The following is a 13,458-nucleotide window of genomic DNA, read 5'->3' on the forward strand; positions in this document are numbered from 1 at the left end:
CTTCCCACCAGGGGTAGCTATCATGCAAGATATCTTGGTATGACAAAAAATCCAATCCTAACCTTGCTCCAAATTTGGCACTTATAAAGCTATGAGTTGCACTAGAATCAAATAATATGACTGCGGGTTTATTGTGGATAGAGAAAATACCTGACATGACTGGTGCTCCTTCAGGAAGCTCTGCAAGACTAGTGAAATTAACCCGCCCCTGTCGGACTTGCACCATTTGCTTCTTGCCCTTGCCCTTGTTGTTCTGATTGGAGTTCTGCCCTGGATAAGACTTCTTGGGTTGCGGGCAATTTCCGGCGAAATGGGAAGTACTGCCGCAATTAAAGCATCGATTGTCACCGTTCCCATGATTGAACTGTGGGGCATTTGGCTTTGGGCCAAACTGCTGCGGCTGCTGAAAGACTGGAGGTCTGAATCCTTCCTGTTGCTGTGGTGGCCTAAAAACAAACCTGCCCGTTGGGGCATTTCTCTGTGGAGCTCTTGGTGGAGTATTCTGCACCAGACGATACTTTGGTGGCTGAGCACTCGGGGGGTCCTGTTGGTGCCTTTCGCTTCTTCTTGGCGCGATGTACCTCGATACAATCTTCTTGAGTAATGGCCATATTGACCAGCTCATTATAAGTATTTGGCTGAACCAGGTCCAAGCGTTCCTTGAGCTTGGTATTGAGGCCACGACAAAAACGGTCACGCTTCTTGGCGTCAGTATCCGCATGATGGCCCGCGTACTGGCACAAATGATTGAAGGCTTGTGCATACTGAAGTACAGTGCGGGTTCCTTGATTCAGAGCCAAGAACTCATTCAACTTTCTCTCAATCGGTCCATCAGGAATATGATGTGTCCTAAAGGCATTCCAGAATTCTTCCCGAGAAATAACATGTCCAGCAGGCTGCATAGTACAATAGTGATCCCACCAAATACGAGCGGTGCCACGAAGCTGCTGGGCGACGAAATGAGCCTTGTTCGCATCAGCACAAGGTACTGCTAGCAAGGCAAACTTGGACTCAATAGTACGGAGCCAAGCATCGGCATCCAAGGGTTCATCAGTCCGGCTGAACAGCGGAGGTTGGGTACCAAAGAATTCCTGGTAACCCGCTGGTTGTGCATCACGTCCTCCATGTTGCTGGCGTGGCGGATTCTGCTGCCCTTGCACCAGTTGACGAAGCAATTCGGTTTGCATGGCCATTAGCTCGGCCAGATTCGGCGGTGGTGGCGGTGGCTGTTGAGATCCACTGCCAGTTTCACGGTCGAAACCTTCAGGCGATCCACGGGTATGACCAACCATCTGTAATTATGAAAGACATCCATTAGATACATTATTTTTGCTTCCAAAATCAATGGTATGTGCAACGATCATACATTGGACAGCCAAACAAAATCATCAAAATTTAACAAGATGTGGTGTAATACAATATGCATAACACACATTTGCTCAACGCACATATCTCAAAATTGGTCAGCTGTTAGATAACTTCACACTCTATCATTTCGGTATTCATCAAACAGCCTAGAAATGCACCAATGAAGAGATAAGAATTTGGCAAGCAGAAAGATCAAGATTTCCAAACTGGTGGCCATTATTTATATTACATCCAAGGTAGTCTTTATAGTACAAACCTAGCATCACACTTTCTTACCACATATGCTACAACAAGTGGTACTCCTTCCTAGGGATATTTTACAACATCTCCTTCCTTATTTACATATACTACAACAAGGAAGATCACATGCTATCTAGGACTATCCTAAGATGCCTAGAAGTCGTCGAGGTTGCCCACAGAGGAAGCACTGCTGGAGGAAGAGTCATCCGGCTGAGGGTTAGGCTCGGCAGGCGCGTGCTCGGAATCTATCTCTGAAACTCCCTCAATCTCCTCTGGTTCTTCTTCTTCTGCTGTTGCAGGCTCGGTTGGGACAACTGGAGGCATTGGCTGGTCATGGAGCATACCAATATGAACCATAGCATCATCCAGATCCATTTGGAGCTCGTGAACCTGCTTCTGAAGAAAACCAATCACCGTGTTGCGCTGCACTATCTCAGCACCATGCTCCAGAACCTGAAGCTCAAACTGTGCAATGGCGTTATCTCTCCCAGCAACTGCCTCATTAAGCCCCTGAATCTGAGTGTCTCTCAAACTAAGACCTCGCTGAAAACTCTGGGCCAAGCCCATCACCTGATCCATGTGCCTCTGCTGAAGGATCTGATAGTGGGACTGGGCATTCATATACATGATCACCGCCTGGATAGTCTCCTCAACTACATCTCCAACTAAGTGTCCAAAGTGGGTGGTCCTGAAGAGCCACTCTGCATTGCCAGCACTGACTGCCGGAAACAAGCCAATAGGATAAGCGGCTACTTCGTCCGGAAGGTGCTCACAGAAGGTGGTAATAGCTTTGAGAGCTGCTGTCTCAAAAGCGTCCACAAGGCGATATCCAACCACCTCAATCTCAATAGGCGGCCACTCCAAAGTAGGGTGCTGAGGAATAGTCATGGTGACTCTGCTCTTCTAAACTCCATCCTCAGAAAACTGTAGTCCCTTGTACCGGGGTGGGTCTGGGTAGTGAAAAATATGGAGCGTATCCCACAAAATCCTCGGAAAGCCCTCCCAGTATAGGCAATCAGTATGAGCACATCCATCCTCATTCCAAAAGACATTGTGACAGTTCGCCATCTGAATCAAAAAGGATTCAAATGTGAGTTATACGCTTATCTCAAGACTTCTCAAATAAAGCTTTTTAAGAAGATTGCGGAAAAGATGTGATTCTGATTCAAAAGATTATATGGTTTCACAAACTCAGGAGGTAAACAAACCACAATTGGTACTGGTTCATCATTTGAGATTCTTTGGAATGAAAAGATCATTAGAACATCAAGATGGGGCTAAGGATAAAGGCATGACTTAAATCCATCTTTTTATCCAAGGAAATCTAAATGTTTCAACAAACATACTCCTAATATCAAGTTTAAACTCAACTTATGATTTAAGCATACTAATACATATCCATGAAGATCCACACTAGAAATTCCTTAAAAAGACTCATGTAACAATTTCAAATTCTAGGAATCAAATCATACATCATCAAATCATGCATGCACGGCCTATTCGCCCTCTCAAGATAAACAATTACCAACTATTGTTGGGCTTACGCGGTTAGTACGGTGGCATAACATGAATACGTCTCTCCCTATTATATCTAGTCGATAAATTCTAACCGTTCTTAACTTATCGAATCGCGGTTAGTGTACCTGCAGAAGTTTAACAGAACATATATATGCATTGAACCTTTCATGCCAGCACTTATGAAAGCATCCCCATACATTACCGCTCACTATAGAAGCGGCATCCATGCGTCCAACACTGCATGGACAGTGCTCATACGTTACCGAGGCAATGTATTCACGGTACTTTTACTCCCAATATAATCGACCAATGGTCAATATATTGGCAGTAGCTCCAATAGGTCACTGCTTGAGCGCAGCATTCGGTTCGCATCGCCGACGGGAAGGTCAGACTCCCTCAGCTGACTAAGTACACTTTACTTCTAATATAGTCAACTAATAGTTGGTATATTGGGAGTACCTCAAGTAAGCCACTGCTTGAGGGCAGCGTTCAGCTCGCATCACCGACAGGAAGGTCAGACTCCCTCAGCCGACTGAGGATCCTTACCTTCTTACCTTAGCGTAGATGCGTCGTTACAGAAATTAAGGGTTGCTGGTCAGTATGGTTTGACAAAAATGTAAAGTGATGGAAGTTAGATATAAAAAACCATACATAGATAGCCACCTGATAAATCCCATAATTTCCATAGGGCTTTACGCTCTATGCACAATCCTTAATGAAACCAACGTAGTTTTATAAACACTTTGTTGGTCCAATTTTTATACCAAAATCAATTTTTAAGATTCCAACACCTCTGGTGTACACTTGCAGCTCTGATACCAGCTGTGGCAGAACCACCTGAATTATCCCGGCTCAAGTGCGTTGGCCATCACCATAAAGGCAACATCGACCCAAACGCACTTCAAACGGAACAATTCTTGGTCTGTCGGGTAACATCCCGATACAACCACCGGTTCTCGGATCGAACAAGCATACCCCGCACGAAGGCGAGTCCAGAGATATTACAACCATACATATTTTACAACACAGGCATAGTAGTTATTACAAGAAGTTTAAAACATTATTACAGATCCAAACTTAGTAAAGCATTATACGAGACATAAGTTTCATGTTCAGAGTTTAAGTAGCGGAAAGAAAACTCGACGGCTACAACACGTTGCAAAAGTATACCAAGCTAGCCCAAGCAAGGTATCACTCATCGGGGTCATTGCCGGCCGAAGACGGATCCCACTCTAAGGACCAGCCAGGAGGCAAAGAGCAGGGCCAAGACAAACTAGCGATCTAGTCCTCAAAACTCATACCTGAAAAAGGTTTCAATAGCAAGGCTGAGTATTCTAATACTCAGCAAGACTTAACCGTCAACGGATATACTTAGCCCACCTAGCTAGACTATGCAGGGTTTTGTAGGCTCTGGTTTTTCTTTTGCTGAAAAGCAATAAAGAGTAGGTCCTTACTTTCAAATTTTAGCTTCCAAGATTCTAGTTGATCAACAATTCTATGTAAGCAACTACTCCTATTCAACCATGGTAGAACTTTAAGCAAACATCAAGATTGGTCATCATAATGTTACTCTTATTACTCTGTGAGGCAAAGGGATCAAGCAGTCCCAAACTGTGAGAAGCGGACGATTCGAATCGAAATTTGTTGACCTGGCTAGGCAGACCTAACACACACGTTTGGAACACCGTCAGGTCATTCCCAAACAACTGTTTACCTTTCTTTCCGGCTTGTGGATAGGGTCACTCTCCCCGACTGCAGGGCACCAACCTCGTCCCTGCACCCGTGGTGTTGCGCAACATAAACATAAATAAAACCTATCTCTAAGAGAGAGTGAAAGGTATATCCACTCCCCGGTCCGATCGGCTACTAGGTTTACCGCGTACCATATTTACGGCATGTGGCTAGTACGTTTAAAACTTAACCACCACTACCACACACCGCGACCTTAGCAGAATTTATCAACACAGACGGGGTCTCACCCAAGGTCATGATATCGAACACGACCCCGTCTGTCATACTCATATTGATAGCAGAAAGTAAACAAGCAATTCCTATAGAGCTCGCGAGTGACAGGCAATCACTCGACCTTTACCGGTCCTATAAGCTTAGCAATTATTCGAACTCAGGTCTAGTGTTCAGTACATAGGTTCCTAGGATCATGCATCTAGGGTTTCAATTCAAATCCTAAGAACTGTAAATGCACAAGTAAGTAATAACGAAAAATTGTAATAATTTGAAATATGGGTTATGTCCGGGGCTTGCCTTCTCGGTAGTCTCTAGCTAAAACAGCCTTAGGCTCTTCCGGACTTTGGTCCGGGTCTTCAGTCAGTACAGCAGCGTTCACCTGGACTTCTGGATCACCTCCTTCAGACTCCGGGATCAACTCATACGTCCCGTCCGATAAAACAGTCGTATCTATATGTGATGCAAGAACAGTATTATAAACATACACACGAGGTGAAGACACTACAGTCTAACAATTAGCAAACAAACTTAACACTTGGGCAGTCATTTATCGAGTAGCTAATTAATATCACTTAATCCACAAAACAACATGATCAACTTCACAAAAGAACTACACTATCTTCATAAAGCAAGTGGTAGTTGTTTCCTATAGCAAATAAAACATGGTTTGCTAATAAATCAACAACTCAATACTCAAACAGTAAGAAACTCAGAAAAAATTACACTAAGTAGAAGGTATAAAGAATAATTAATCCTGAAAATTTCATATCAATTCATGTAGCCAATTAATCAGAAAAATTCATTTAATCAGACAACACCTAGAACAAGATTGAATTCTACAGAACAAACGACAACACTTATGAAGCTAAAAAAATTTCACAACATGATTAATATTCTTAATAATGTTCCATAAATTTTTCAGATCTTGTTCAACTTTTCAAGATCTACAACTTTGGTGTTGTGCAAAAATTGATTTGACCAAAGGTTAAAGTGGTATTTTGAAAACATAGGAAGGATTTTGAATTTAATGGACTTTTGTCTTTTCCAATGCAAATTCACCTCAAATTCTGACTAAAAAGTAAAATTTCCTGCCATGTAATGATTGCACTGAATTTTGCAAATAAACCCTCCACCAAAACAATAATCACACATCCTATTCAAATAAAACTATAAGAATGACCCTACATCAATTCATCTTTACACAAATGGGCCTGATATTTTTAAAATAGACCCTTACCCAAGCAATTTCACACATGAAGCACAGAAAATAAATGTTGTTCTACTGTGCAGACACCTAGGGTGTCACACATCTTGCTCCCCGAGCATTAAAGCCACATAAGTAAACTCTTATCGGGAAGCTTAACGCTTTTGGACGATTATCAAAGACACTCATCGGTCATATATGATGCCAAAAACGATATAAATTATCATCCATATTGAATTCATCCATAGAAACATGTATAACAAAAATAATGTGTAGAGAGATACATAAACTCAAGAATTGAAATTATTTCTAGGAACTAAATATTTCGGCTTTGAAATTAATCAATATGCATAGCAATTTGGTGATAACCCTCCATGATATAAAGACCCATATGGCATCCAAGGATCAAAATTAAAACATGAGGGGAAACCAAACATATTATAGGATGAATTCCAAGACATAGGCTTATACGACATGGGTAAACCAAATGGATGATGTACTGACCAATAATTTTGATGATTTGGTGTAAATCTCATATTTGAATATCGTCTCTTGGACTTTCTGTTCTTCTTCAATTGCATTGCACCTTTTGCTGGACCATCATCGTTGTCTTGAGTTTGAATACTTCCTTTAGGAACCCACGCCATGTTCCTTTGTTTCAACTCTTGGGCACTAAGTCTTTGGAGCTTCTTCTTTTGCCAATTTGATGAATCAAGTGGATGGCTTGGCTTTACTTCAATTCTAGACAACAATGATTTTTTTCTTGATTTTGGGCTTCTTCAACTCGTTTTGTTCAGGTTTGGCATTAGAAATATCGACAGTCAATTTTTCCTTCCTTTGCCATCAATAGCCGAAGTCTCTAACACATTAATCGGCTTTTCATCAATTGCATTCAGATTTGAACACTTATCTTTGCGGCCATCCTTTTTCACCACATAAATCTGCTTGATAACCTTTTTCTTGTTTTGAACTCCAGACCGATCCTTTGGCTTGAAACGGTCATTATCAACATACGGTTGTCCTGCACACATTGGTTTTCTTGGAGCTGCATACTCCAAATGATGTGGTCTAAAATATGAAGGAGTATGTGCCCATGAATCATCCCACCCCCATGATGAATAATGATGAAAATCAGTGGGACGTGGAGCATAGGGAATTGGCAATCATGGTCTCAAAGGGGAATATGATGCTGCTGAATGAAAGTCTTTCCCTTGCCAATTCCAACTCTTGGAATTTTGTTTAGGGGACATCTTTGATGATTTATCATCATTTGACCTATTAGCATGTTTAGCTTCATTCTCTTTTAGATATTTAGCCAGAAGTTCATTGAAACTAGGCTTTGGCTTCTTGCTCTTGTGCTTACAACGGTCTTTACCTCTATTGGTCTTAGGATGCTCTAATTTTAGCTTTTCTGGGCATCCATGATCAGAACCGGTCTGACCGGTTCGGGCAACCGGTCTGACCTGTTTGGTACTGGTCTGATCGGTTGAGCAAACCGATCTGACCGGTTCTGTCAGTACAGCAGGAGTAACCGGTTCTTGTTCCGATTGTGAATTTCCTGATTGCCCCCCAGCATCCCCTGGAATTTCACTAAGCTCATCGTCCTTGAGAATATCCTCAACTTGCAATTCATGGACGATGTTCTCATTATTCAAGAAGTTAGAATCCTCATCTTCACCAATATTTTCATTATTACATGAACTGGCCGATGCTAGCCAATTATGTAAATTATTGTCATCAAGACCAATTGATTTCAACTGGTCATTCTCTTGTGCATGAGCAAATTTCAATCGTCCGGAATTAATGGCCGATTGTAAAATTTGGCGAAACATATTGCAATTCTGAGTACTATGATTAAATGAATTATGTAACTTGCAATAATCTTGCTCTTTTGCATCAAGAGATGACATCAAGACTTTGTGATCTAAAAGTTTAATAAAATTCTGTTCAAGCAAGATATCAAATAATTCATCACACAAAGACAAATCAAAAGTATATTTTATTTTCTCTAACCGATGCTTTTGTGGAGAAATTTTCAAGGCTGATCAAACGAACGCTTCAGATTTCTCATTGATCCATTTGGCTATACCTTTCCTTGTGCTTCTCAGATCCGATGCTTTAGAGCTTATCACAACATCATCATCGGATTTCACAATACTTTTTGGTTTCGGTTTCTTGCTTTTAACTCCAGAATGACCACAAGTAAACCATTTAGAGAAAAATTTTGGCAATGATGATGGAGCAAGTTTAAATGCCAAAATATTACTGTTATCAGTCTTTCAAATTTTCACAATGCATTGGCCGATAACATCTGAAATTACTCTGCTGCTAGCAAGTAAATTACCCTCCTCAATCGATCTTTTAGGATTAGTCACAATGATTTTGCTATTAGATGCATCAAACGTAACCACATAATTTAATTGGGAATTAAATAAATTACTTGTGCAGCATACCATGTCAAATATTTTGGAGAGACGTGGAACTTTAATATGGATGGTATCATGCTTCTCCTCTTGATGGCAGCCCACAGTCACATCTTTCATGGACCGGTCAGACCGGTTTATAGAGCCGGTCAGACCGGTCTTTCCAGAATTGCTGGAAATTACCTTTTGTTGACATGCCAATGTTCCTTTCTTGCCTCCTTTGTCATGTTCTTCGACAATACAATGTTCTTCACTGCTCATATTTTTCTCAGCCAGAACATGTTGCTCAATAGCGCGATAATCGCTATTAAACTGTACAACACCTTCGGCTTCAGAAAAATCAAGTATAGCTGTTTTACTGGATCTAATTTGTTTTTGTACAGCTAGACTTGTTTCTTGTGACACAATAAATTCGGAACAATCTTTATTTGATTCGGTTCCCAACATAACCGAATTATTATCCATATCCGAATTATTTCTTTTTTTCCTCATCGTCCAATGTGTTGGATTGACAATCAACATATGTACTGGACTGATGAGCTTTACAACATTCTTTGGCTCTCTTAAATTTGTTCTCTAGGAGCAAAGCTCGAAGGTAAAGTTGACTAATGTAAGGATCATCATAACCTTCAAGCTTTTCTTTAAAACGACAACATAAACCGCCTAGAGCCAATCTAGCTAAGTCTCTTTCAGAAATTGACAAATTAAAACATCGGTCTTTAACATCTTTAAATCTTATGAAGTAATTATTGACAAATTCATCTCTGCCTTGCTTAACCGATGTTAAATCTGTCAAGGTTGTTTCATTATCTCCACTATAAAAGTGATCATGGAATCTCTGTTCCGATTCGTTCCAAGTGTGGACCGAATTTGGAGGCAAAATATTTGCTGCACTAGCGGATGAAGGTGCATGTGAGGTTGCTGAATTTTCATTAATTCGGCTTGCGTTAAAAATAACACTTGGTGCCGAATCATTAGAATTCAAATCTGTATGTGGTACTGAAATTGCAGATGCAACCTCCGCTCTAATAACATGTTGTGCAGCATATGAAGTTTGAGAATAATTGGCCGGATAGCTAAAATTAGCATGGCCAAATTTCTCATTCATCGGCATACTCCGTGATGAAGTCAAATATTGTGAATTTGCTGCCGATGAATTAATATATGAAACACCTTGCTGAATAGTACTAGAATTATTAGCATATGGTGCCTCATAAAGATTGGCCGAACTCACCACATTAGTTTGACCTTTATAGTTGCTCATCGGCATATGAACTTGTTCCGTTGCAGATGTATGAAAAGGTGTATGTTGAATGTTAGTAGTATGAAAATTCAAAGTATGCATATTGTTTGACATGGGCCTTTGCATGTAGTTTTTATGATGTGCATAATAAAAAGCATTATCTGAACAATGACTAGCCGATGCAATATGCATACTATTATTATATCTAGCAACATCAACATGAGAATTTGTGATATTAGCACAATAATTATTAGGAACATGTGACGTTTCTGTATGCTGTACTTTAGGCGTGGTGTAGTAATATCGCTGTGGAGCATAAGAATAACCTGTCATGTATGCTTCTTAGTAGGTCTTGATGCTTCTGGTCTTGTGATCAATAAATCCAGATTTCCTTGATAATCCAAGCAATCAATGACTAGCCCTTTGCTTCTCTTTTGATCTTCAATGTGCAACAGCAAGCAAAATAGAATGCAATCTGCTTGAACAGCCTGATGCAATACCACAATATGTAGATACAATCGGTCTAAAAGACCAGATGCAAAATAATGGCGAACCAAAAAAAATAGTGGATCAATTAGGTACGTAATTGGCTAGGGTCTGATGGAACGGTTGAAGCAACCAGATCTTTCGTCCCCAGCGGAGTCACCAAAATTGTGTTGACGTGAGTTTCGGCCAACACACGAGAGCACTCGAGCGTGCGAGTCGCAGACGGACCGAAGGGCAGCAAGGCCGTCCAGACCGGTTAGACCGGTTGAGCAGACCGGTCGGACCGGTTCTAGGGTTTTACCGAAATCGGTCGTCTCGAGGGATAACTATCACACTTACGTGGTGAAGAACGGCAAGATTTACAAGCAAACCAGCAAAGAGATAACCAACGCGCTTACGTGACAAAGAACGACTAGTTTACAAGCAAACTAGCAAAGGCCGTCGAAACTCTCGCCCGGGAGGGACCCCGTCAGGGTGTGAACGTCGCCGGACGTGTCCTAGGTTGACCAGCAAGCCTTAGGATGCCATCTCTGGTCGTGGAGATCAGAAAACGAACAACATGGAGAGGTTGGAAGAGAATTAGGGTTTGTAGAGAGGTAAAAGTTGATTTGTTCGATTGGATGTGTATCAATCGGCCGTAACCCTTTATATTTATAGGGTGGGGTGATCTGTACCCATTAGGAGTCGAAACCCTTATAAATCCCGCATTAAAATACAACTCATAACTCGGATTTGACTTTTCAGACCGGTCTGACCGGTCTCCGGACCGGCCGGTTGACCGGTCAGACCGGGGTACAGGTCTTCCGGAAGACATAATTTCCTCATCCGGAGTCCAAATTAAACGTTCTATATATGCATTTTGATCATCTCGACGAGATCTACGTAATGGTGAAGTCCAATTGTTAATTTGACAAAGTTGTCTTGACCGGTCTGACCGGTTTAGATGACAGGTCTGACCGGTTTGCTCTGATTGTCCACCAAACTTTAACTGTGCCAATTTTGAGTGTCAACAACATGTAAAAAAAATTGAACGCTTTATATGTCGTAGTTTTCTCAGTGATTGTGGAACACGCTGCTCACCCGACTGGCCGAGGCCCGAGGGGCCTGGACGCCTATTGTATATAGATCGACGCCTGGTAGAGCTCCAAGATCCATGCAGCGACTAGAGGGCCAAATGGCCATTGCAAGTGCAAGCAGGAGGCACGAGCACGAGCCAACCCCAACCCGCTTTGTCGTTGCAACCGGAGTTGTTGGGCACAAACAGAAACGAGGAAACAAAACTGCCGCATGTGAGTGAATTGGGCAGGAATAGCGTAGTCTACCAGATGGAGAAGCTTGTTTGAAATTTGTCTGTTCAGCAAAGTTTATCTGCTTCCAGACGCTTTGGTATTCTTCTGGTGACCTTTTGCGTGCCAACCATATGGACGTGGGATTCCAAATCTGAAGGCCCAAACAAAGCGGCGTTGTTTAAATTTCTTCAGAATCAGGATATTCCTTGGATCCGTTTATCTGGCAAGCTTTTTTGCCGGTGGCCCTTACCGGTGGAGGCACATCGTGGGTTTGGTTTCGGAATTCAGATGCCTGGCTTCTTCTTCTTCAATTGGTGCTGGCGAAGCACTGATGGGCAACATTAATACTGCCAAACCTTTCAAACGGTTGTGGAAGAGTAATTAATTATCATGGTAAACACGAGTTCTTTCTTATAGATTCCCTAAAAAAAGTTCTTCTTGTAGATATTATATGGTTACAGCTTGACATGTTGAACACAAGAAACTTATTAAGTCCTCCTATAGGCTCCTCCTTTCTCATGTAATTCTACTTCCTAGACTCCTCTTCCTTCATCTTCTCTCAGCTATCTCTACCTGTATCTGATTGTGTTGGTAACGGAATCCGGTATAAAGAAGGTTGCTAACAAATTGCTGGGCTGACATGGGCTCAATTTGAATGGGCCTCCAACAGGAGTGCGCGCAACCTCCTTTTATTTTTTAGCCTTTCTACATCGCATGATCAGAAGAGTTGGCCGGCACACATATGGGTTGTGTTCTGGTATCCAAAAAGAAAAGGACTCCTCTGAAAAAGAAAAAAATCGTAGGCCACTGAATCGAACTTTGATGTTTGGTGTATGATAAAAAAAACGTTGATGTTTGGTGAAAGCGTTGGACGGCGGAGTAAGAAAGTAAATCAGAACATTGTCAGGACTCAGGATCCAAGCACGAAATGTTTTCTTGGGGTTATGAAGCTGTGTCTCACGCAACAAGCAGAACGCGGTATGGCACACAGCACTACAGTAGCAGCATCGATCATATTGTACGAGTACATGCTTATCACAAGGTGGTGGTGGCAAGAAGAGGGTATCACTTCATCACTCATCAGACGGCTAATCACTGGCGTCCCTACCCGCTCCGGCCGATCTTCCGGTGCTGCGCCGGCGGCGGAGGTGGAGCTCCGCCGCCGGGGTGTCCGCACTCGGGTTCCGGGTCGGGGCACATGTGATGCACGGTGCCCGGCCGCGGCGCCGGCGGCGCCCAGCCCCCGCGCCCTCCGTCCGGAGTTGCAGCCGCGTCATCTGCATCCGCATGCGCGTGCCCATCACCCACCACACCGATCAACAATAGCTTGATGCACTCTAGTATCAGTTGGTGGCGCCATGCGTGTGCATACCTTTGACCTCCGAGCAGTCGACGACGACGGAGCTGAAGACGACGACTGCCAGGGCGATCACCGTCGCGTACATGCGGGGAAAGAAAGGAGAGCTCCTCTTGGCCATGATGATTCGGCTTGCCCTGGCCGTCTCCATCCCAATACTGATCGCCCTTTAAAGACCGTAATTAGGCAGTAGGCTGGAGGTGAAAGTATTTTCCTGGCAAGCCGTTGACCTTGACCTACTGCACACAAGACTTCTGCCCCTATCTGGAATAATCGGAACCGTCCCGGATGGGATTCGAAGCATACAAGCTGCGACACAGGACCAGTCAACCTGTGCGGCTGTGCCTCGGTATACTATAACTTGC

General features: G+C 42.6%; 1 protein-coding gene across 1 annotated transcript; it reads right to left on the reverse strand.

Moving 5' to 3' along the window:
• Positions 1–12,657: 12,657 nt before the first annotated feature.
• Positions 12,658–13,218, reverse strand: LOC120672990 (formin-like protein 5). The gene is made up of 2 exons (XM_039953648.1): positions 13,109–13,218; positions 12,658–13,013 (listed from the first exon to the last, which is right to left on the reverse strand). The coding sequence occupies exons 1-2, from the start codon at positions 13,212–13,214 to the stop codon at positions 12,841–12,843; spliced, it is 279 nt and encodes a 92-aa protein (XP_039809582.1). The 5' UTR covers positions 13,215–13,218; the 3' UTR covers positions 12,658–12,840.
• Positions 13,219–13,458: the final 240 nt, after the last annotated feature.

This window comes from Panicum virgatum, chromosome 5N (assembly GCF_016808335.1).
Source record: "Panicum virgatum strain AP13 chromosome 5N, P.virgatum_v5, whole genome shotgun sequence".
Taxonomy (NCBI): Eukaryota; Viridiplantae; Streptophyta; class Magnoliopsida; order Poales; family Poaceae; genus Panicum; species Panicum virgatum.

What these genes read in the sequence shown, in the direction of transcription:
- LOC120672990 (XM_039953648.1), bottom strand. Translation starts at nt 13,214, where the DNA reads ATGGCCAAGAGGAGCTCTCCTTTCTTTCCCCGCATGTACGCGACGGTG. An exon ending in CGACTGCTCGGAGGTCAAAG is followed by an intron (nt 13,014 to 13,108) that starts GTATGCACACGC and finishes ATGCGGATGCAG; the next exon opens with ATGACGCGGCTGCAACTCCG.